General features: G+C 37.7%; 1 protein-coding gene across 4 annotated transcripts in view; it reads right to left on the bottom strand.

Annotated features, from left to right (window-relative positions):
* The window catches only part of LOC128685596 (TOG array regulator of axonemal microtubules protein 1), a 398,406-nt gene that overhangs the window by 32,181 nt on the left and 339,571 nt on the right, over positions 1-26,654 (bottom strand). For all 4 annotated transcript variants that reach the window (XM_070087883.1, XM_070087884.1, XM_070087885.1 and 1 more), the window contains 4 exons: positions 19,573-19,673; positions 18,613-18,829; positions 10,943-11,231; positions 9,714-9,854 (listed from right to left, as the gene is read on the bottom strand). In XM_070087883.1, the coding sequence (XP_069943984.1) occupies positions 9,714-9,854; positions 10,943-11,231; positions 18,613-18,829; positions 19,573-19,673 (748 nt within the window). The remainder of the gene's footprint in view (positions 1-9,713; positions 9,855-10,942; positions 11,232-18,612; positions 18,830-19,572; positions 19,674-26,654) is intronic.

Genomic DNA, 26,654 nt, shown 5'->3' with positions numbered 1-26,654 from the left:
TCGCTTAAATCTCACCTGAACTTCCTCCTCCCTTAGTTTATACACTTTCACCTCCCTCTTACTTGTTGTTGCCACCTTCCTCTTTTCCCATCTACCTCTTACTCTAACTGTAGCTACAACTAAATAATGATCTGATATATCAGTTGCCCCTCTATAAACATGTACATCCTGGAGCCTACCCATCAACCTTTTATCCACCAATACATAATCTAATAAACTACTTTCATTACATGCTACATCATACCTTGTATATTTATTTATCCTCTTTTTCATAAAATATGTATTACTTATTACCAAATCTCTTTCTACACATAGCTCAATTAAAGGCTCCCCATTTACATTTACCCCTGGCACCCCAAATTTACCTACTACTCCCTCCATTACATTTTTACCCACTTTAGCATTGAAATCCCCAACCACCATTACTCTCTCACTTGATTCAAAACTCCCCACGCATTCACTCAACATTTCCCAAAATCTCTCTCTCTCCTCTACATTTCTCTCTTCTCCAGGTGCATACACGCTTATTATATTGATAATTATGTTTGTGCACTTATTGTGTTGTATACAACGAGTGTATATATGTACATTGCACCTTACTTTGGACTCACAGGCCACATAAGTTATGTGAAAAATAAAATAGTGAAAAAACAAGAAACCTTTGAATACAAGTAAACCAAAGTTTACCGGGTTAGCGGCAGTCGCCGCTGTTGCCATACGCGGCTCATTTTCTGCCAACTTTATGCCTCTATATCTCGGTAAGTACTGATGGCAATTTTTTTTTTGGGACTAAAATAAAAAAAATAATCTTAACATTTTCATATTTTTTTTTTTTTTTTTTTTTGAATATTTTTCGACACCAGGAGACACTTCAGGATTTGGGGTTTCGACAGTCAAGGGGTTAATACATGATTCTTAATATGCATTTTCCTGAAAGTGCTTAAAGGCACTAAAAATAAATAAAATTAACAGCTTTAAACCATATGCCACAAAACATAAAAGGAGTCAAATATACAACATTTGTGTGAAGAACTCTCCTTAAGGGAGGCGAGTTCATCATACAAATACGTAGCACCAGGCACTTCCATCAAGGAAGGTGCCTTGATGCTAGTGAGTGGCTCTTGATCCAAGAATGGGCCTATCTTCTCTTCTTTGGATCAAACCTTTTTAACTCCTATATCCCCAAGCTGTATATGACCTTTACAGGTTTGGTATTTCCCTCCTCCTCCTGAATGTAATAATAATAATAATGTGTGATGAACTCTGAAATGCATGCTGGTGTAATAAATGAAGTTTAATACACACTAACATGCAAGTCTCACTCAAGAAATGATAACTTAAAACACAGCATTTATTTTCATCATGCTTTCATATTAGTTTACCTATGGTATGTCTTAACCCACACAAGTTTTTGTGAAATACACAGTGAGACAGTTAATTTTGCTTAATACAATCCACAAAAGGCTCTTTAGGGCGTAGTTTATTACTGGGGTGGATATGCAAGTTATCTATAGTAAGTTGAACATGGAAATCAGTTTCCAGCTTTCCTTCATTTTCTCCTTATTTGCAGTAACAAGTGAGTGGTGGAGTTACCATATCTCTATACTACATATATACAAAACTACTTAGAAGCTATCCTTATTTTGACACATTTTTCACATTATGAAAAGATTCCCAAATGTTAAAAGTAAAGTACATACACTAATAAATGAAGTGAGCCTAAGTCACAAAACAAATTAAAGTGATCACTAGCACATGAGCACTAATTTTTTCACAAGTTGGCAAGTTAAAAAAAAAAAAAAAATAATCAGATGATAACTAAGATCTTTTTCTTGATGCTCTGAGTACAGTATTCTGCAAAAACTATTTTAAACTTCAAGAAAAAGGTATGTACAGTATTAAGCTATTTTTTAAAAAAATATTCTAACAAATATTCTACCACTTGCATCTCCGTCAGGAGTTCATTATGAAAATTAACAATATAATTTTTCAAAATACAGTACATACACTGAATTAATGTGAAGAGAGAATGATACAAGAAAAGTGGCTTCCATTTTAAACTGTCTTTTATCATGAACAAATTTCATGAAATATCACTTGCAACAACACAATGTGCTTAAATATCACTCATTATTCTGTGTGAATATTGTGCAAGAGTTTGTCAAACATGATATAGGTAGATTTACTAAGAAACATATGCCAAAAGTTAAGCTATAACTAGCCTGGACTCGACTGCACTGAATTCAGAAGCTACATGATGTCTGAGTTGTGGTCGCTGATGTCCTACAGCTACTGGGCCAGAGTTGCTAAGAGGTGTAAGATTACCAATCCTATCTCGGTGAAGCCTTGTTTGCCTGGGACTTGTGTGATTTGGCACTTCGACATGGTTTCGTTTTCTTTGGAAATTTAAATATTATAATACATTAATCAGTAGAAAATTAATCAATACAAGACATAATACAAAGCAAAAGATAAACGTGGACATCAGAATTTTTTTTTTTCCAACAAGTCGGCCATCTCCCACCAAGGCAGGGTGACCCAAAAAGAAAGAAAATCCCAAAAAAGAAAATACTTTCATCATCATTCAACACTTTCACCTCACTCACACATAATCACTAGTTTTTGCAGAGGTGCTCAGAACACAACAGTTTAGAAGCATATACATATAAAGATACACAACATATCCCTCCAAACTGCTAATATCCCAAAACCCCTCCTTTAGAGTGCAGGCATTGTACTTCCCATTTCCAGGACTCAAGTCCGGCTATATAAAAATAACCGGTTTCCCTGAATCCCTTCACTAAATATTACCCTGCTCACACTCCAACAGATCGTCAAGTCCCAAATACCATTCGTCTCCATTCACTCTTATTGAACACGCTCATGCATGCCTGCTGGAAGTCCAAGCCCCTCGCCCACAAAACCTCCCTTACCCCTTCCTTCCAACCTTTTCGAGGACGACACCTACCCCGCCTTCCTTCTCCTACAGATTTAAATGCTCTCAATGTCATTCTACTTTGATCCATTCTCTCTAAATGACCAAACCACCTCAACAACCCCTCTTCAGCCCTCTGACTAATACTTTTATTAACTCCACACCTTCTCCTAATTTCCACACTCTGAATTTTCTGCATAATATTTACACCACACATTGCCCTTAGACAGGACATCTCCACTGCCTCCAACCGCCTCCTCGTTGCTGCATTCACAACCAAAGCTTCACACCCATATAAGAGTGTTGGTACTACTATACTTTCATACATTCCCTTCTTTGCCTCCATAGACAATGTTTTTTGACTCCACATATACCTCAACGCACCACTCACCTTTTTTCCTTCATCAATTCTATGATTAACCTCATCCTTCATAAATCCATCCGCCGACACATCAACTACCAAGTATCTGAAAACATTCACTTCTTCCATACTACTCCTCCCCAATTTGATATCCAATTTTTCTTTATCTAAATCATTTGATACCCTCATCACCTTACTCTTTTCTATGTTCACTTTCAACTTTCTACCTTTACACACACTCCCAAACTCATCCACTAACCTTTGCAATTTTTCTTTAGAATCTCCCATAAGCACAGTATCATCAGCAAAAAGTATCTGTGTCAATTCCCATTTTGTATTTGATTCCCCATAATTTAATCCCACCCCTCTCCCAAACACCCTAGCATTTTCTTCTTTTACAACCCCATTTATAAATATATTAAACAACCATGGTGACATTACACATCCCTGTCTAAGACCTACTTTTACCAGGAAGTCGTCTCCCTCTCTTCTACACACCCTAACCTGAGCCTCACTATCATCATAAAAACTCTTTACACATTTAGTAACTTATCACCTATTCCATATACTTGCAACATCTGCCACATTGCTCCCCTATCCACTATCATATGCCTTTTCTAAATCCATAAATGCAATAAAAACTTCCCAACCTTTATCTAAATACTGTTCACATATATGCTTCAATGTAAACACTTGATCTACACATCCCCTACCCACTCTGAAACCTCCTTGCTCATCCGCAATCCTACATTCTGTCTTACCTCTAATTCTTTCAATAATAACCCTACCGTATGCTTTTCCTGGTATTTTATTTATTTATTTATTTTTATTTAAAAATTTGAGCACACATACAGAGGTACAAAAAATACAGATAAGAGCAGCATGCCAAAGCCACTTATACTATGCATAGCATTACGGGCTGGCTTAAAATTAACTTAAGTTTATTCTCTATAAAGATTACGATGTTGAATTTACAGAATTTGGTTGTTGTGTGGTTTACATGTAGTTAAATAATGATTACAGAGTGTACCACTAGAACACCTAGCATGGCTAGGCATTTCGGGCAGACTTAGTTTAATTCTTTATTTTAAAATATTACAAATTATGAGGTAAGTTGGTATTGTGGCTAAGTGACTAAATACTAGTTTGTGAGTTTAGCAATGTGAATGCTTTTGTTTTGGCACAGTACGTAGTTTCAGTATTGGAGTATCATAGGATTCATTATTTTAAGATTGAGATTAATATTTCTGTTTATGGTCAAATGGGTGAGTGAGTGTAAGTGTGAACCACCAGGTGGTATTAGTGTAGTTAGTTGATGGGGTGTATCAGGGAGATAAGATGTTTTCTAATGGTAGTTTTGAAGGTGATGAATGTGTCTGCAGTTCTAGAGTTCTCAGGTAGGGTGTTCCAGATTTTAGGGCCTTTGACATACATTGAATTTTTGTAAAGGTTTAGTCGGACATGGGGAATGTCGTAGAGATGTTTGTGTCTGGTGTTATGCCTGTGGGTTCTGTCACAACTATCAAGAAAGTGTTTTAGGTCAAGGTTGATATTGGAGTTTAAGGTCCTGTAGATGTAGATTGCACAGTAGTAAGTGTGGATGTACTGAACAGGGAGTAAGTTTAGATCTATGAAGAGTGGGGGGGTGTGTTGCCAGGGATGGGATTTAGTGATTATTCTTACTGCAGCTTTTTGTTGGGTTATTATTGGCTTTAGGTTTGTTGCTGCAGTTGATCCCCAAGCACAAATAGCATAGGTGAGGTATGAATAAATAAGTGAGTAGTATAGTGTGAGAAGGGCATTTTGCGGCACGTAGTGTCGTATCTTGGAGAGGATCCCAACCGTTTTGGATACTTTTTTGGTTATGTGTTGGATATGGGTGCTGAAATTCAGGTTGTTGTCAAGGTATAGGCCTAGGAATTTACCCTCATTATGTCTGGTAATTAGAGTGTTGTCGATCTTAATGTTAATTTGTGCATCTCCTGCTCTGCTACCAAACATAATATAGTAGGTTTTGTCAGTGTTAAGCGTAAGTTTATTGGCTGTCATCCAAGTCGATATTTTGATCAGCTCCTCGTTAACAATGGTGTTGAGGGTGGCAAGATTAGGGTGAGAGATGACATAAGTCGTGTCGTCAGGAAAGAGAATGGGTTTCAGGTGTTGGGATACGTTTGGAAGATCATTGATGTATATGAGGAAGAGCAGGGGACCAAGGACACTTCCCTGTGGAACTCTAGTATCAAGTGGCCGTGTTGTTGATGCTGTGTCTTTAATGGTGACATACTGATACCTATTAGTAAGGTAAGATTTGAAATAAGCAAGCACATGGCCTCTTATACCGTAATGGTCAAGTTTGTGGAGTAGGATGTCATGGTCTACTGTGTCAAAAGCTTTTCTTAGGTCAATAAAAATTCCTAGTGGATATTCTGTATTTTCCAATGCTGTGTAAAGCAGATCTAGCATTTTTATGATTGCATCATTAGTGCTTTTATTTTTCCTGAATCCAAACTGGCAGGGGTTGAGTATGTTTTGTGCTGTTATAAATGAATATAGTCTCCTGTGCACGAGTTTCTCAAAGATTTTGGATAGCAATGGTAAGTTTGATATTGGCCTATAGTTGTTTAAGTCTGTAGGGTCACCACCTTTATGTATTGGTGTAACCCTTGCCATCATGAGTAGTTTCGGGAAGGTGCTAGTTTCTAGTGACTTGTTAAAAAGTAATGAAATAGCATGCGAAAGGATATGGGCCACTCGCTTGTACAGTAATGGTGGGACATTAGACAGATTCCCTGAGTTGTTTTTAAGTTTTAAGTGACTTTATAATCTCGGTGACTTCCGAGGGCTCAGTTGGTGCAAGATAGAAGGAATTTGGGAAATTCCCATCTAGGTAGTCCCCGGCATGGGCATTGGTATGTGGGATTTTATTGGTGAGATTAGATCCTATGGTTGAGAAGAAGTCGTTTATCTTGTTAGCTGTGTCAGTGGGATGTAGTGGTGTTTCATTAGGTTTAGTTAGGACAATATTCTTGGTTTTTATCAGTTTGTGGGTCCCTAGAATCTGAGAGAGTGTTTTTCAGATCTTTTTTATATCTCCTCTAGTGTCTGTGAATCTACTGGAGTAGTATAGTTGTTTGGCTTTCTTTATTACTTTGGTGAAAACTGATGAATAGTGTTTAAGAATATCTTTGTGTATTAAGCCCTGTCTGTATTGCTTTTCATATTGGTGTTTCTTGTCAATGGATTTCAGAATGGTGCTGGTTAGCCATGGGCAACCAAGCCGTTTGTTTGTGATCTGTTTCGTTTTTATAGGACAATGTTTGTTGTATAGTCTAAGTAATTTGTTAAGAAAAATGTCTGTCCAGTCATCAATACCATTGGCCTTGGAGAATTCTGTAGGCCAGTCAACAATCTCTAGGTCAGCTGTGAACTTCCTTATTGAGGCCTCATCATGGAGTGTAAATGAGACTTCGTTGTATTCAAGTGGTGGTTTACTAATGTTTGTCAGGAGGAAGGTAGGGTAGTGGTCTGTAGTGCTATCTGTGATTATCCCTGATTTAAGGGGGGCTAGTATATTGGTCCATATGTGGTCTATTATGGTTGTACTTGTCTCAGTGAGCCTGGTTGGTTTAGTTATTGTTGGTATGAGAAGTGAGTTGTTCATATTGTTGATGAAATCAGTTACAGTTACGTATTCCTCTATAATTTTTACAATCTCTTTTGTCCCCCTTCCCTTTATATAAAGGGACTATACATGCTCCCTGCCAATCCCTAGGTACCTTCCCCTCTTTCATACATTTATTAAACAAATGTACCAACCACTCCAACACTATATCCCCCCCTGCTTTTAACATTTGTCATGATCCCATCAGTTCCAGCTGCTTTACTCCCTTTTATCTACGTAATGCCTCATGTACCTCCCCCACACTTACATTCTGCTCTTCTTCACTCCTAAAAGATGGTATACCTCCCTGGCCAGTGCATGAAATTACCGCCTCCCTTTCTTCCTCAACATTTAAAAGTTCCTCAAAATATTCTCGCCATCTACCTAATACCTCCCTCTCCCCATCTACTAACTCCCCTACTCTGTTTTTAACTGACAAATCCATACGTTCCCTAGGCTTTCTTAACTTGTTTAACTCACTCCAAAATTTTTTCTTATTTTCATTAAAATTTCTTGACAGTGCCTCTTCCACTCTATCATCTGCTCTCCTTTTGCACTCTCTCACCACTCTCTTCACCTTTCTTTTACTCTCCATATACTCTGCTCTTCTTATAACACTTCTGCTTTGTAAAAACCTCTCATAAGCTAACTTTTTCTCTTTTATCACACCCTTTACTTCATCATTCCACCAATCACTCCTCTTTCCTCCTGTGCCCACCCTCCTATAACCACAAACTTCTGCCCCACATTCTAATACTGCATTTTTAAAACTCATCCAACCCTCTTCAACCCCCCCACTACTCATCTTTGCACTAGCCCACCTTTCTGCCAATAGTTGCTTATATCTCACCCGAACTTCCTCCTCCCTTAGTTTATACACTTTCACTTCCCTCCTACTTGTTGTTGCCACCTTCCTCTTGTCCCATCTACCTCTTACTCTAACTGTAGCTACAACTAAATAATGATCCAATATATCAGTTGCCCCTCTATAAACATATACATCCTGGAGCCTACCCATTAACCTTTTCTCTACCAATACATAATCTAACAAACTACTTTCATTACGTGCTACATCATACCTTGTATATTTATTTATCCTCTTTTTCATAAAATATGTATTACTTATTACCAAATCTCTTTCTACACTTAGCTCAATTAAAGGCTCCCCATTTACATTTACCCCTGGCACCCCAAATTTACCTACTACTCCCTCCACAACATTTTTACCCACTTTAGCATTTAAAACCCCAACCACAAGTACTCTCACACTTGGTTCAAAAGTCCCCATGCATTCACTCAACATTTCCCAAAACCTCTCTCTCTCCTCTACACTTCTCTCTTCTCTAGGTGCATATACACTTACTATAACCCACTTTTCACATCCAACCTTTATTTTACTCCACATAATCCTTGAATTAATACATTTATAGTCCCTCTTTTCCTGCCATATCTTATCCTTCAACATTATTACTACTCCTTCTTTAGCTCTAACTCTATTTGAAACCCCTGACCTAATCCCATTTATTCCTCTCCACTGAAACTCTCCCACCCCCTTCAGCTTTGTTTCGCTTAAAGCCAGGACATCCAGCTTCTTCTCATTCATAACATCCACAATCATCTCTTTCTTATCACTTGCACAACATCCACGCACATTCAGACTTCCCACTTTGGCAATTTTCTTCTTATTATTCTTTTTAGTAATCTTTACAGGAAAGGGGGTTACTAGCCCGTTGTTCCCAGCATTTTAGTTGACTTTTACAACACGCATGGCTTATGGAGGAAAGATTCTTATTCCACTTCCCAAAACGATAGATTACAGCAGACACTAATTAATTAACTGAACATTTATCATATGATAATGCCTGGTTTGTTACTCCAGTGTTTTGTATTTCATCGGGTATACTGTACTGTAGGCTTCCTTCATTAACCCTTTCACCGTCCAGACATCCAAATTAATATTGCTCTCAGCGTCCACATTTAAAAAAATTCTTCTGAAACGGTACAGAATCTTTTCCTGAAGGTAATGACACCAAAAGTATGAAATTGGAGGAAAAACTTAGGAAATTACACAGGAGTAAAGTTAGAGGTCTAGATATGATTTATGTATCAGTGATTTCGCCCATTATGAGTTCTATTTTAAGTAAATTTATTTGCTCCATTCAACCAAATTCTTAGCTATTTTACTAATATCCCTTCAGTTCTATTGACTGAGCACAAGAAACTGTCAGAACTACTGTATAAAGTGCACAGAAGTTGGTAATTTGGCCAATTCTACACAAAATTTAAAAAATCCAAATTTAAAAGTAAAATCTACATTAAACATTTGGCCTTTTACACAAAATTAAAAAACTCCAATTTAAAAATACTAGTCCAAAATGAACACTGTAGACATTCCAACCACTGAAAATAAAATTAGTTTCTTCTAATGTATTGTATTCTAATGATAAACTCAGTAAAGCACCAGAAGACTTTCACAAGGCAGTAAATAGTATGACTGGATATTTGCTTGTATCAACACTATGTAGAATACATCTAGCACTTTTTTTTTTATGTCATCATTCATACTTATTTGGTGTCTTGAATCCATACTTGTTGGAATGAAGCATGTTGTATTTGTTTATGTAGGAGTACCAGATACAACATTGTAGTTATTTGTAGATACAATTAACTGTATTAAGTATTCAGTACTATAATATAATTTATTAATTGCAGATTAACACCATGAAATATGAATCAAAGCAAAACCTAACACTCACCTGTCAGGAAAACGTCTAGGATTGCGTCTCACGAGTGAGGTGGTAATCCCATTATTGACAAGATTACTGCTCTGGTTGTCACTACCAAAGCGACCACCAGAACCATTAGGAGGTTGTCCTCTTTTTACTATCTGGGGTGTCCTGTAGGTAAATGGTACATGAATAAATATTTTATTAACTAACTTATGCATATTCCTTCTTACATGTCTGTAAAAGCTGGGAGAGTGTTACATAAGTTTTGGACTGAAAACATTTATGAAATACAAAATATTAAAAGTGTTCCATCAACAGATCATATTTTCAAATTTAGCACAGTACTACAGTAGGTTGAAGGGCTTACTGACAACCACTGTAGTATGAAGACACAAAGTATTATAAGTAAGATTTTAGTGTGACCGTTTTACTCTTGAGAACTTTTATGAGTTGAAAAACCTCTCCTTACAGCAATATAATATAATATATTTTACATTTTTATACTATGCTACTATTACTGAATACAGTGGTACCCTGAGTTTCGGCCATAATTCGTTCCAGAAGGCTGTTCGAGTGCCGTTACCAAAAGAATTTGTTCCCATAAGGAATAATGTAAATTAGATTATATCTGTTTCAGACTCCCAAAAATACACTTACAATAATACACTTACATAACTGTTCGAGTTGGGAGCTGTACGAAACTCGGGGTACCATTGTACTTTAAATTTTGTATAATCTAGGTACGTATTCTTATTCTCATGTTCACCTTGCTAATATTTTATGTCCATATACATTAAGCCATTCTCACTGAATCAATTCTACTGTGAATATCATTGATGTCTTGTATACATACATGTAAAATATTATCTGAATACATTCTGTAATAATACAGGTAACTACTGTAATTTTTATTAGATTTTTTAATGGAATAATCTTAATATATGTAGTATAACCTAAGAGTTCTTATTCCCATGTAATTTGTTATGATTTTATCTGCTCCATATACTTTTATTTACTATTCATGTAATTATTTTATTGTGAAAATCATTATTGTCTTACAGACATACATACATGTAAAATACTGTAGTCCTTCTAGACATAAGTTTAAGTTTGCCCGAAATGCTCTGCATAACTAAGGGGCTTTCTATGTGAGAGATTTAATGTCATCCAGTTTTGTACAAGAAGTGTATCATGTGGAAATAAACTGACTGATTGAGCTGGTGAATGAATGATGGATTTTACACTTGATGACATACCTGAATGTTTCTCGTGTGTGGACGCCACTAGTCTGTGAGGTCGTATGCCTCTCTAGTGAACGATTCCGCCTCTCAGCATTACCAATACCTCGGCTTAAATTTTTGCTCAGATTGCCATGGTGACTTTTACTCTTGGGTAAATTAATACGAGATGGAGGATTGGGAACAGGGCTTGGGCGTGAACTCGGTCGAGGACTTAGGTGAGGGTTGGGCTTGACACCATGTAGTGGACTGGGCTGAGGACTGGCTCTGGTAGTTTGACCCGTGTAGTTCAGAGTAGTGCGAACAGCTGTAATGTATACCGGCACAATGTGTTTGTTTAGAGTAAAAAACTAGAGTGCTAAGCACAGATAATAATACCTTTTATTTATATGTATTTAATACAGAAAAATACATGCTGTATGAAGTTATAATGAAACAAAGTTTGAGCTGTAAAAGGATATCAAAAAGCAATGAAAGAAACTAATATAAATGTTAAGAGTCAGATGTACGAGGGATACAAAAAATCACAAGTCAATTGACAGTCCAGTATTGTACTATACTCTGGACTACAAATTCTTGATGTAGTACAGTATGGTACTGTATATAGTATACAGTTGAGCCTGGTAACTCACAAGTAATAGGGTCCTGGATGTGCTAAGAGCCCTGATGCTGCAGATAAAGGAAATTTTCCATGTCTAAATTATTTAAGTACTGTTTAGCCAAGTCTAAATTTTGCTTTAATCCACCTAATACTGACATTGAGAAAAAACACATTTCCAATAAAATCCAATGGTTAGTTTTTAATTTAGGGTTCATGCACTAAGAAAAACAACAAGAGATACCAAAAAATGAGAAAAATTGAAGCCACTGCAAAACGACCTGCAGTAAGTGTATAATGGAATGCATCACACAGCTTGCATGGATTCTGGGGTTTAACTCTATGTCAAGGAGTGAAAGTCAAAGACTTGCTGAGTTACCACTACAGTAACCAGAGGTGAGTGTGCTCATGCAGTCACCCATCCAGCTATTGGCAAGACCCAAGGGTGCTTAGCCTGACTAACAACATACACATCATTTACAGAGCTACACCAATGCCACAGATTGACTTATGATGGTTACTCAGCAAATGTATTTTTTTATATATATATCTCTTTCAGCCTAGGTAGTAACAGCAACCGCCCAGGGAGGTACTACCGTCCTGCCAAGTGAGTGTACAACGAAAACCTGTAATTGTTTTACATGATGGTAGGATTGCTGGTGTCTTTTGTCTGTCTCATAAACATGCAAGATTTCAGGTATGTCTTGTTACTTCTACTTGCACTTAGGTCACACTACACATACATGTACAAGCATATACACACACACCCCTCTAGGTATTCTTCTATTTTCTTTCTAATTCTTGTTCTTGTTTATTTCCTCTTATCTCCATGGGGAAGTTGAACAGAATTCTTCCTCCGTAAGCCATGCGTGTTGTAAGAGGCGACTAAAATGCCGGGAGCAAGGGGCTAGTAACCCCTTCTCCCGTATAAATTACTAAATTTAAGAGAAACTTTCGTTTTTCTTTTTGGGCCACCCTGCCTTGGTGGGATACGGCCGGTGTGTTGAAAGAAAGATTTCTTTCGGCTATCCTGTTGTAGCAAGAGGATACAGAATGTTTATTGTACAAATAAATTGTGCATTTGCTACATAACCAATCAAACATTTACAAGAAAAAAGAGCTTCAAGTACCACATCATATGACACAAGGCCATTTGAAAATTGTACAAAATCTGATACAGAATGACTGATTCAATCATTTTTTTTTTTCAGCAAACCAACCGTATCCCAGTGAGGGAGGGTGACCTAAAAAGAAAAACAAAAGCTTTTCTTTTTAGTTCATCCTGTACAAATTACGAAATTTAAAAAGAAAAACACGTTTTTTTTTTCTTTTTAAATTTGGTAATTTATACAGGAGAAGGGGTTACCAGCCTCTCCCTCCTGGCATTTTAGTTGCCTATTATGACACATGTGGCTTATGGATGAAGAATTCTTTTCTGCTTCCCCATGGAGTCAATCAAAATATTGTCCAGAAATAATGAAATAATTCCTCCATCGCAAGACATAATCTGCATAAAAGGCAACAGCAACCTTTTATCATCCCAAGACTAAAGTGTATAAACAAGCAAAACATATAATTTGTTGTACTAGTAATAAATGAACAAGACCTTCAATCTTCTCACAACAATGAAGATCCAAGTTAAATTGTAAAGGACCTGCCTAGTATGGACCAACAGGCCTGCTGCAATGTTCCTCCTTTCTTATGTTCTTATGTAATGAAATGAAAAGTGTTGGATTTTATAGGGTGCTCATAGAAAATTTTTAATTTAATTTTTTCCTACAATAAAACGGTAACATGAAAATGACATTGCCTGCATATGATAGTCAAACTAATAAGAGTTTTACCACAGCTTCATGGGTATCAAATCTCTGCAGTTTTATCATGAACACCTTTAGTTACATGTAGCACACCTAATCAATACTCTGGTTCACTCCATAGACAGTATTGGCAACTTATTCAGTGTGGCTTTCCTGATGCCATTATTTATTCTGGTACAGGTCTGCCATCACAAATCCGGCAATCAGTTATTCGGTTCCTTCAGTTATTCGGCACTAATTTTGGCTAGCATAATTTCAAATTTCCAGGGTTGCCACACCAACCTGCTGGTACTGTTTGGTGGCGCTACTTGCTGCATAAGTCATTCCAATTTCTTTTTCTCCATTTATTGTTTTAACCTGCTTACTTTTAGCCCTAGCCATGGTTCCAATGAATAAAAGAAATGCTTCTCATTATGTAAAGCACCTACACAGTACATTATCCATTAAAGATAAGGTGGCTTTGAAGCCACTGTCGGTTGCCATAAGCTCAGTCTCATGAAGCAGGAGAATATGCTTTATTATTATGCTAATATCAACACTACAGCTTATTTGCCTATCACAACTGATCTAATATGACATAAGAAACAATATAAATAACATAAAACATGTTAAATACATACTCCAGAATGAATAATATTTGGCATAACACCGAGCAGTTCGACAGAGTTATGAAGAGGATGTGGTAAACAAATACCATTCTCCTATCCTTGTCTTGGCGGCTTATATTAGAGAAAACGGAGTGTAGCACAGGGCTAACTATGATATACACTCTTACTCCACCATAAACATGAAACAAAAAAGTTATTTTCTCTCTATAGATTATCACACATAGCAGCATATGTGTAGAGAACCTAAGATAACCCCAAAAAAGTCAATGTGGCTTATTTTTAGTACCTGGCTTGGGTTAACCATACATACAGCAGGGCCCCACTTATATGGCAGGTTAGGTTCCAGGCTACCGCCATAAAGCGGAAACCGCCGTAAAGTGGAACACCCTTTTTTTCCACTTATAAATGCATACAAACACTAGATAACAAGTTTACACTAACATATATCAAGTTATCAATAGAACCAGGCATCAAAAAACAATAAAAAAGTACAATACACACATAGTGCACTCATTACTTACCTTAAAATATTTATAGTCTTAATCTAGGGTGAGACAAGTAGTATTTATTGTAAGAAATCAAGTGTGGTATGTATGGTAATCAGCCAGGCTACCTTACCAGGCCACCCCACCCACACATACTATTCTATGATATTTAAGCATCCCAGAGCGATAAAATGTATATACAGTTCACTCATTACTTACCTTAAAATATAGGGTGAGATGAGTAGTATTTATTGTAAAAAATCAAGTGTGGTATGTATGGTAGTCAGCCGGGCTACCATACCAGGCCAACCCACCCACACATATATTCTATGATATTTAAGCATCCCAGAGCGATAAAATGTATATACAGTTCACTCATTACTTACCTTAAAATATTTGTAGTCTTAATGTAGGGTCAGGAGTAAGTAAATGAGATAAAACGAATAAATGAGAGAGAGAAAGAATGAGTACATGAGAGGGGACAGGCGCAGAGTTATGTAAACAAACCAGGCGAACGTAAGTTTTGTAAACAAACGAAGTGTACACGTCTGGTTTGTGTACAAGTTACATTGTGCATAGGTTGTCTCTACATTGATACGGTAGAATTAATAAAGAAGAACACTCCCATTCTCATGTAACATCATTTTGAGAAGAAATGAAGCTCTGAGTGAAGGCAATGGAAATAAGTCACACTGACTTTTTTGGGTTATCCTAGGTTCTCTACACATATGTTGTTATGTATGATAATCTATGTAACTGTATTTGTGTATACCTGAATAAACTTACTTACATACATACGAAAGGAATAATTTTCTACAGTTACCCCCAGTAACACATTTTCTCTTATGTTAGATTAGAGAAAATGTTATTCTTGCCGTCACTTGTACAAGTTATCTGGCTCCCACATCTTATATTTATGTTTATTTATTCTATTGTGGGGTGTATTTATCATCTTTTTATGTTATGTATCGTGTTTATTATATAATTTTGAAAAAAATATCATGGATGGATTAATGAAAATGTGTATATTAACGTAATATACGACATTTAATGAGACTTGGTGAGTATTGTTATTATTATTATCATTTCTAATATGGCGTCACTTGTGCAAGTCGTCTGCTACCACATCTCACATTTATGTTTATTTATTCTCCTGTGGGGTGTATTTATCTTATTTATATGTTATGCATCGTGTTTATTATATAATTTTGAAAAAAATATCATAGATGGATTAATGAAAATGTGTATATTAACGTAATATACGACATTTAAATGACTCGATGATTATTATTATCATTACTAATATGACGTCTGGAGACATAAGACACTTACCGATTTTAATGTGTACCTGCATGCCAGCACAGTATGTAAGTTTATTTAGGTACAGGTATACATAAGTATAATTATCAGAGTATATATAAAATATGAAATAACTTTTAAAAACATTTGAAATTTTGAAGTTTCCAGACAAAATGGAGAGACTTAGTGCTTACTGAGCTCACGAAGAATGTAAACAAACAGGGTGGGGCACGGTGACCGTATTAGAAAGTCAGGTGGGGGGAGCCGTATAGCGAGTTTTGGTCATAATTTGAAATGACCGTATTAGCGGAACGCCGTAAAGTGAAACGCCGTAAAGCGGGGCCCTCCGTATATGATTTTTGGTAAATATTCGATTCCCAGCCAGGGTAGAAATATTAGGCGTGTTTCTTTACACCTGTTGTCTATGTAATAATGTTGGTAGAATTACCGACAATATATAAAGTAAAAGGACACAAGTGCAACTAATGTGACATTTTATTGTGGCAACGTTTCGCTCTCCAGGAGCTTTATCAAGCCGTAACGGCTTGATAAAGCTCCTGGAGAGTGAAACGTTGCCACAATAAAATGTCACATTAGTTGCACATGTGTCCTTTTACTTTACCTGTTGTCTATGTTTACCCATCAGTAAATAGGTACCTGGGTGTTAGTCGACTGGTGTGGGTGTTATCCTGGGACACTGACCTAATTTTCTTGAAATACTCAGCATAACAAGTGCCTTTCTATACAGTAGTATGTCACTGATGTCAGCTAGGCCTGTATACCTTGTACATGTACGTGTAGTAAATAAAGATATTATTATTATTATATTATTATTATTTTCTCAGTTGTTTGTTGGGTTATCTTATTCAAACTTGGGCAATGTATGATGGAAAGACACTTCTTCACGTACACCAAAAATGAAAGAAATCAGACCATAAATAGCGGAGTTCACTTCTCAGCCATTAGTGGCCGCTTAGCGGTATATTTTTGTATGGTTGTTATGGTTATATTCTCGTTTTTTCAGTCTCATTTGATAGAATGAAAGATATATTACAGAAATAGATATGATTTTGATTGCTTTCATGATGAAAAGAACCTTGAAATTGCGCTCACAGTAGCGAAAATGTTCTATTCTTTAGCGAAGCGCAAGAGTAAACAAATGACATCACTGTCCAATACCTGTCCGCCTGCCAGTCTAAATTCCAATATGGAGTCAAGAATGGATTGACATTATTTATACAATTATTATAATAATGCAGTAGTGTGCATAACAGTAAATCTTCTATTTTTTTGTGAATAAAAATTCCAAATGGTAAGCAAGAGTAATATAAGAGGGGCCTGTAGCCGTGACTAATGAACAGAGAAAATGTTATTTTAGTGCCAGGAATGTCTGCATTGTTTATTCTGGATCCTATTTTGAAATTGGCATCTGTTGAAATTTGTGTGAAATTGGCCAAATTGCCAATTTCTGACCACTTTATTGGGAAGTTGAAATAAGTGAATGGGCGGTTTCTTGTACTCAGTTGACAGACTAGAAGTAAATAAGTTTATTTAGGTATACACAAATATAGTTATATAGATTATCATACATAGCAGTGTATGTATAGAGAACCTAGGATAACCCAGAAAAGTCAGACAAAGTGACTTATTTCCAGTACCTGGCTTGGGCATGCCATATATGATTTTTGGTAAATATTTTTTTTCTCGGTTGTTTGTTGGGCTATCTCATTGAAACTTGGGCAATGTATGATGGAAAGATGCTTCTTAACGTACAACAAAAATAAAAAAGACGGACGGTAAATAAGGGAGTTCACTTCTCAGCCATTAGCCGCCTCTTTGCAGTATATTTTCGTATGGTTTTTATGGTTGTATTCTCAATTTTTGGACTCATTTGATAGAATGGAAGATATATTACAGAAATAGACATGATTTTGATTGCTTTCATAATGAAAAGTACCTTGAAATTGAGCTGAAAGTAGCGGAAATGTTCGATTTTTGCCAATGTTCAATGAACTGTGTAAGTCAAGTTGGTTAATTTTATTAAGTGTATTCTAACCTAACCACTCTGTAATTCGGCAAACTCAGTAATCCGGCACACTACAGGTCCCAATGATGCCGGATTTGTGATGGAGGACTGTATAAAGTATTTTAATGTCAGCTACTGTCATCTGGGAAACATAATTCTTCACAAACCCTTACAAAAAGAAGCATAAGGGAGCATGGGAAGGGGGCCATCATGCACAATCCATCTGATGGAACCTCATGTTACAATAATTAGAGTATGTATATGAAGAATTGCATTTTCATATCTTTTACCATATTGTTGTAATACACTGAAATTGAAAATGGACTTTTTCTTGATCTTGTGAGTGTAAATATTTTTTTTGCTTTCAAAGCAGTAAATGAAGGGTAATACAATTACTGTACACTTACTGTACTTACATAGGAAAACTAATGAACCTTGGTTAAGAAATGTTAAAATAATTAAAATTGCATAAACAAGCTCACCATGCCAATCATCAATTATAGACAGCTAGTACAGAAGATTATGGTGGAAGTTAGGGAGGACTAGGCAGTTGTGGTGCTTTGCATGACCTACAATGATTGCAAAGTCATTGTAGGTTGTGCTGGCTTCCATACCATTTGTAAGATTCCGTTAATTTTGAATATAAAAATGCAATTTTATGAATTAGTCCCAGTTGAAATTTTCTAATACAAATGAACTGAGCAAAGAAGACAATAGATTCATTATTTTTTTATCTCATGCTTTGTTTGCTTCAGCCCTTCCATCCTTCCTTCTCTCCTTCCATCTCTGTATGTACTTACAATACCATACTCCATCCCTACCATAACCCCATCAATGCCCCTGCCCAGTACATACCTAGGCTGGAGTCTCCACTGTCTGCTCTGGAAGGTTGGAGGGAGCTCTGGCTGTGTTGGATCTCCAGTTGGCGGTACTTCCTTGCTCGCTCCTCCTGTGTCCGCCTGTTGTCCCGCTCCTGCCGCCGACGCTCAATCTCCTTCAGGTGCTCCTGCTTCTTCCTCAGCAGTTTCATTTTAGTCAGTGTTGTGTTAGCCAGTGTGATGTTGTTGGGATCCTGGCATGTCACAAAAGGGATCATTTTATTTACATGTTTTGTAGTGCAAAAGTGAGTCCAATGCACTTCTTACATTATTAGTAGTAAAAAGAGAAAGGTAAAAAAGTTTATAGGTTCAAATTTACATATACTTTTACAGATTGTTAAATTAAAATTCTACAAGGGATGCAGCAAACACATGATTATTACAAATATTATAATGTTCATGGGGGAGTGCTAAACCCATAGGGGTTATATAGTGCCTGAGAGAATGAGGGGCAACTGGGTTTGATCTAAGGAAGGGGAGGACAGGTCCAATTCCCTCACCAACATCAAGGCTATAATTATGCATAACACAAAGCCAAATAATTTGATTCATTAAAAACAAAAATTACAATTTATGTATTCTATAGCAATGAAAAAAAAAATAATCATTTGTGAAAAAGGGCAAAAAAAAAAAAATCTTAATCTGGGGTGAATAATTGTGAAGCATCCCTAGTAGGTTCACCCACAGGAGAAGAAATCATTGCAGTGTGCCCTGGGGTTCACTATAAATAAAAAGATCATGTTCTTAGATAAAAATGCAAGGACTCTAATATGGTAAAAATGTTGCCTTACACCCTTAAATTAGCTCTTGAATAAATATATTTTGTGCCTTGTTTCATTACGTTCATGTGGTATATGTCAGTTAAATGGAAACAAACAACTTGTGATGTTATTTGTACACCAGCAGAGATATAGACTACAAAAGTGGCACAGCTTACCTCTTCATCGGCCTCGAAGTCACTCTCATAGTTAAAATTGTGGAACTCTTTCTCACTGCCCGGGGTGATACGTGACCTGGTGGCTGCTCCTCTGTCCACACCTGCCATTACATACAATCAATCAATTTCTCTCGTTTCAAAATGCAGACATTTCTCTCCCACATTCAACAACAATGTTAACAAGGAAACCACAGTGAAACAAAGAACAGAGAAAAGCTGATGGAAGACAAATGCCAATAGGAATCCATAGAATAAATTTTGTGTTAGACCAAACTATGTCCTTTATTGTTATAAACTATTTTACAAATTCTTGTATGGCACACAACATTGCTTAAAACCTGTAGTTTTAAGAAAGATCAAACTTCTCCAAGTATAACTGATAGGCTAACAAAAGATGGTCATTTCCATGTTAACCTAACTCCAGCCCTGCTGGAAATAAATATTTCGAACTTCGAAAACTATCATACCCAGAGTGGGATGCTGCACAACATTCTCATTACCTTACATCAGTCTTGCAGCTCAAGCTGACAAACCTTTAACAAAAAAGTATGAGGGTAACAAGCCAGTATTGATGGAAGAAAGGAAGGAAAAAGAGAAAGATATTAGGAAGGAGGAATAAAAGAGGGGTTGGTACCGGAGTGGTGTCACATCACTCCCTTGAGGAATCTTTCCAATCCTCCTGCTCAACAACCTGCCTTAGCATCCTACACAGAATATAAATGGTTTAGAAAACCAACAAACTGATGAATGAGACACTGTTACAACATTTGGATATCTTTATTGTGGAAGTATTTCACCAACTAGTGGCTTCATTAGTCCAATACAGAGAAGAACAGTGGAGATGATGTGTTCAGTCCAATAATCTTAAAAAAAGTGTAGCACACGTGCCAAAAAAAAGCTTATATTCTGCAGACAAACGAAGCAAAGCAGTTGGAGACGGTGTCATTGGTGAAAAGTCCACTAGTGTATGACGTATGACATACACTACTATGACTACCTCTATTACTACTACTATTTCTTCCTTTCACTCCCTTTCTATCTCATGCCATTAAAACTACTCTCCCTACTTTCTACTACCACTACTACTTTCACTACCTGCATTACTACTACTACTACTACTTCTTTTTCTTCCTCTCTGTCCTGTCCCTGTCCCCCTCACCTATATATAATGGCTCATTCACTCTTTTGTGTCAGTGTGACTTTGTAAATGGTCCAAGTCTGACCGAAACGTAGTCATAAGCTTCTTTCCCCTATGTGCAGGTTATTTGTGTACTGTTCCAGTTATGATATTGTGCCTTTTTATTTTTCAGTGTTATAAAAGATAATGAAAGAATAGATAAGGAAGTTTTTTAGTACCTTCAACAGGGATAACAAGATAAAGGGAGCAGAACGATACTGGGAAATGTGTCTTTACAAATAAGAGGGTTAAACTGAAGTGCTATAGCCACTGGAAACTTTTCAAAAATACCATTATTACATTCATGGGAGAGGGCTAAACCTGTAGGGGTCTTACATCACCTAGCTGAATGAGTGATATTCACACTGAATCCAAGGATGGGGAGCAGAGGTCAAATTCCTGAAATCAAGAGCCCCTCATAAGCATCAAGTAACATCCCTTAACCCTTAAACTGTCCAAACGTAGATCTACGGTTGCGCGTGTAGCGCTCCGACCTTGATATTCTCCATAAGAAACAAAAAAAACGTAGATCTACGTTCGGAGCGCTACGTGAGCAAACGTAGATCTACGTTTGGACAGTTTAAGGGTTAAGAGGCTAATAAATTATGTGAGGAACTTATCAATAATGATGATGATAGACCATGAACACAACTCTGCTCCTGTAGCTACCAATAAGTACAGTACTGTAAATACAGTGACTGCATCCATCCATATCTATCTATCTATCTATCTATCTATCTATCTATCTATCTATCTATCTATCTATCTATCTATCTCTCTCTCTCTTACTCTCTCTCTCTTACTCTCTCTCTCTTACTCTCTCTCTCTTACTCTCTCTCTCTTACTCTCTCTCTCTTACTCTCTCTCTCTTACTCTCTCTCTCTTACTCTCTCTCTCTTACTCTCTCTCTCTTACTCTCTCTCTCTTACTCTCTCTCTCTTACTCTCTCTCTCTTACTCTCTCTCTCTTACTCTCTCTTACTCTCTCTCTCTCTCTCTCTCTCTCTCTCTCTCTCTCTCTCTCTCTCTCTCTCTCTCTCTCTCTCTCTCTCTCTCTCTCTCTATATTCTTTCTTTCAACACACCGGCCATATCCCACCGAGGTGGGGTGGCCCAAAAGGAAAAACGAAAGCTTCTCCTTTTACATTTAGTAATATACGTACATGTATACAGGAGAAGGGGTTACTAGCCCCTTGCTCCTGGCATTTTAGTCGCCTCTTACAACACACATGGCTTACGGAGGAAGAATTCTGTTCCACTTCCCCATGGAAGTAAGAGGAAATAAACAAGAACAAGAACTAGTAAGAAAATAGAAGAAAACCCAGAGGGGCGTGTATATACTATATGCTTAAACATATATGTGTAGTGTGACTTAAGTGCAAGAAGAAGTAGCAAGACGTACCTGAAACCTTGCATGTTCAAGAGACAGAAAAAAAAAGATACCAGCAATCCTACCATCATGTAAAACAATTACAGGCTTTCGTTTTACACTCATTTGGCAGGACGGTAGTACCTCCCTGGGCGGTTGCTGTCTACCGCATGGAGAGCGTATAAATCTGTAGGGAAAGGAAAGCGGGGTAGGGGTCGTCCTCGAAAAGGTTGGAAGGAAAGGGGTAAGGGAGGTTTTTGTGGGCGAGGGGCTTGGACTTCCAGCAGGCGTGCATGAGCGTGTTCGATAGGAGTGAATGGAGACAAATGGCATTTGGGACCTGACGATCTGTTTGAGTGTGAGCAGGGTAATATTTAGTGAAGGGATTCAGGGAAACCGGTTATTTTTGTATAGCCGGACTCGAGTCCTGGAAATGGGAAGTACAATGCCTGCACTCTAAAGGAGGGGTTCTGGATATTAGCAGTTTGGAGGGATATGTTGTGTATCTTTATACGTATATGCTTCTAAACTGTTGTGTTCTGAGCACCTCTACAAAAACAGTGATTACGTGTGAGTGAGGTGAAAGTGTTGAATGATGATGAAAGTATTTTGTTTTTGGGGATTTTCTTTCTTTTTGGGTCACCCTGCCTCGGTGGGAGACGGCCGACTTGTTAAATAAATAAATTATATATATATATATATATATTATATATATATATATATATATATATATATATATATATATATATATATATATATATATATATACATACAGTGGACCCCCAGTTAACGATATTTTTTCACTCCATAAGTATGTTCAGGTGCCAGTACTGACCGAATTTATTCCCATAAGGAATATTGTGAAGTAGATTAGTCCATTTCAGACCCCCAAACATACACGTACAAACGCACTTACATAAATACACTTACATAATTGGTCGCATTCGGAGGTAATCGTTATGCGGGGGTCCACTGTATATACAGTGGACCCCCGCTTAACCCTTTGACTGTTTCAGGCCCCTCTCTGAAACTGTCATTCTATGTCGCCAAATATTCAAAAAAAAAAAATTATTTTTTCTTATGAAAATGTTAAGATTATTTTTCTGAGTGTTTTAGTCCAAAAAAAAAAAATTTTTGCCATCGGTACTTACCGAGATATAGAGCCGTGAAGTTTGCAGAAAATGAGCCGCGTATGGCAACAGCGGCGACTGCCGCTCACCCGGTAAACTTTAGTTTACTTGTAATTGAAGGTTTTTTGTTTTTTCACTATTTTATTTTTTCACATAACTTATGTGGCCTATGAGACCAAAGTAAGGTGCAATGTATATATATACACTCATTGTATACAACACAATAAGCACACAAACATAATTATCAATATATTGTTTACAAAACTTGTTTACAAAAACAAACAAACAATCATCCTCCTCCTCCTCCTTCTCCTTCTCCTCCTCCTCCTTCTCCTCCTCCTCCTTCTCCTCCTTCTCCTTCTCCTCCTCCTCCTTCTCCTCCTTCTCCTCCTCCTTCTCCTCCTCCTTCTTCTCCTCCTCCTTCTCCTTCTCCTCCTCCTCCTTCTCCTTCTCCTCCTCCTCCTCCTCCTCCTCCTCCTCCTCCTTCTCCTCCTCCTCCTTCTCCTTCTCCTCCTCCTCCTTCTCCTCCTCCTCCTCCTCCTCCTCCTCCTCCTTCTCCTCCTCCTCCTTCTCCTTCTCCTCCTCCTCCTTCTCCTCCTCCTCCTTCTCCTCCTCCTCCTTCTCCTCCTCCTCCTTCTCCTCCTCCTCCTTCTCCTCCTTCTCCTCCTCCTCCTTCTCCTCCTTCTCCTTCTCCTTCTCCTTCTCCTCCTCCTCCTCCTTCTCCTCCTCCTTGTCTTGTGTGCGAGTGTGTGGCTTATAATTGTTTTGAGTCAGAAGTCGGCAGCTGTCAAAGTGACATATTGTCTCATTAGTCATTACCCCTCCCGCCTGTCAAAACAATGGGGTCGGATGCTGCTTCCCCTCCTCCATTCTATCTAATTATCTTTCTCCCTCATTCTATATCTTTCAATCTGTCTCTCTTTCTATCTGTCTGCCTATCTCTGTCTCACAGGTACACATAAATACAAGTATACATAGTGTAAATTACCTAGGATAACCCAAGAAATCCAGACAAAGTGCTATACTCTGCTTGAAGATGTGATTAAACGTGATGACACAGTCTTGTGGCTCTCTCTGAGACAGAGAGCTAGATGGACAGACAGGGAGCTTGACAGACAGACAAATAGACAGACAGAAATGTTTGTGTACCAGCAAAAACAAAGGGAGGGCGATGGTCATGTAATATTACCCTCCTTTATGCTCATCAAAGTCAGCTCTTATCAGATGTTATCTCCCCTTATCTTGTCACTGTCATGGGGTGGACTTTTTTTTTTCTTGCTTCAAGGGAACAATATTATTACATCTTCTTCTTCCTCCTCCTCCTCCTCCTCCTCTTCTCCTCCTCCTCCTCCTCCTCCTCCTCCTCTTCCTTCCCTCCTCCTCCTCCTCCTCCTCCTCCTCCTCCTCTTCCTCCCCTCCTCCTCCTCCATTGCTTTTGGTCTCAAACTCCTCCAAATCATGAAATTGATCTTCACTGACACTTCCATCTGTGTTAGAGCATCACTTGGGAAGAGAAGAGTCCCAGATTTGCTGGGGAATCACATATTTCTTACCGCTAGACATGCTGAAAAAGGACAACTGAAATGGCATTCCCACAATGCACCACTGGCTCCCCGATTTTTTTTATATGGTGCACACTGACCATGGAGACCCATTCTCTCACATGTGGGCCTACCAGCTTTCTCCTGCTTGATTTGAAGCTGCTAGAATTTATGCGTATAAATACGTCAGAAACATTGGCTCGTAAGACGTATTTATACGTCGGAAACAGTCAAAGGGTTAACGATCACCTCCAAATGCGACCAATTATGTAAGTGTATTTATGTAAGTGCGTTTGTACATGTATGTTTGGGGGTCTGAAATGGACTAATCTACTTCACAATATTCCTTATGGGAAAAAATTTGGTCAGTACTGGCACCTGAACATACTACTGGAATGAAAAAAGTTCGTTAACCGGGGGTCCACTGTATATATATATATACCGTCCTGCCAGATGACTGTGAAACAGAAACCTGTAACTGTTTTGCATGATGGTAGGATTGCTGGTTTCTTTTTCTGTCTCATAAACACGCTAGATAACAGGGATATCTTGCTACTCCTACTTACACTTTGGTCACACTTCACAGACATGCACATGCATATATATATACATACATCTAGGTTTTTTTCTCCTTTTTCTAAATAGCTCTTGTTCTTCTTTATTTCTTCTATTGTCCATGGGGAAGTGGAAAAGAATCTTTCCTCCGTAAGCCATGCGTGTCGTATGAGGCGACTAAAATGCCGGGAGCAATGGGCTAGTAACCCCTTCTCCTGTAGACATTTACTAAAAAAGAGAAGAAGAAAAACTTTATAAAACTGGGATGCTTAAATGTGCGTGGATGTAGTGCAGATGACAAAAAACAGATGATTGCTGATGTTATGAATGAAAAGAAGTTGGATGTCCTGGCCCTAAGCGAAACAAAGCTGAAGGGGGTAGGGGAGTTTCAGTGGGGGGAAATAAATGGGATTAAATCTGGAGTATCTGAAAGAGTTAGAGCAAAGGAAGGGGTAGCAGTAATGTTAAATGATCAGTTATGGAAGGAGAAAAGAGAATATGAATGTGTAAATTCAAGAATTATGTGGATTAAAGTAAAGGTTGGATGCGAGAAGTGGGTCATAATAAGCGTGTATGCACCTGGAGAAGAGAGGAATGCAGAGGAGAGAGAGAGATTTTGGGAGATGTTAAGTGAATGTATAGGAGCCTTTGAACCAAGTGAGAGAGTAATTGTGGTAGGGGACCTGAATGCTAAAGTAGGAGAAACTTTTAGAGAGGGTGTGGTAGGTAAGTTTGGGGTGCCAGGTGTAAATGATAATGGGAGCCCTTTGATTGAACTTTGTATAGAAAGGGGTTTAGTTATAGGTAATACATATTTTAAGAAAAAGAGGATAAATAAGTATACAAGATATGATGTAGGGCGAAATGACAGTAGTTTGTTGGATTATGTATTGGTAGATAAAAGACTGTTGAGTAGACTTCAGGATGTACATGTTTATAGAGGGGCCACAGATATATCAGATCACTTTCTAGTTGTAGCTACACTGAGAGTAAAAGGTAGATGGGATACAAGGAGAATAGAAGCATCAGGGAAGAGAGAGGTGAAGGTTTATAAACTAAAAGAGGAGGCAGTTAGGGTAAGATATAAACAGCTATTGGAGGATAGATGGGCTAATGAGAGCATAGGCAATGGGGTCGAAGAGGTATGGGGTAGGTTTAAAAATGTAGTGTTAGAGTGTTCAGCAGAAGTTTGTGGTTACAGGAAAGTGGGTGCGGGAGGGAAGAGGAGCGATTGGTGGAATGATGATGTAAAGAGAGTAGTAAGGGAGAAAAAGTTAGCATATGAGAAGTTTTTACAAAGTAGAAGTGATGC

Source organism: Cherax quadricarinatus, chromosome 23 (assembly GCF_038502225.1).
Source record: "Cherax quadricarinatus isolate ZL_2023a chromosome 23, ASM3850222v1, whole genome shotgun sequence".
In the NCBI taxonomy this organism is placed as follows: domain Eukaryota; kingdom Metazoa; phylum Arthropoda; class Malacostraca; order Decapoda; family Parastacidae; genus Cherax; species Cherax quadricarinatus.
The sequence above is the reverse complement of the archived record's forward strand: the minus strand, read 5'-3'. Positions and strand labels throughout refer to the sequence as shown.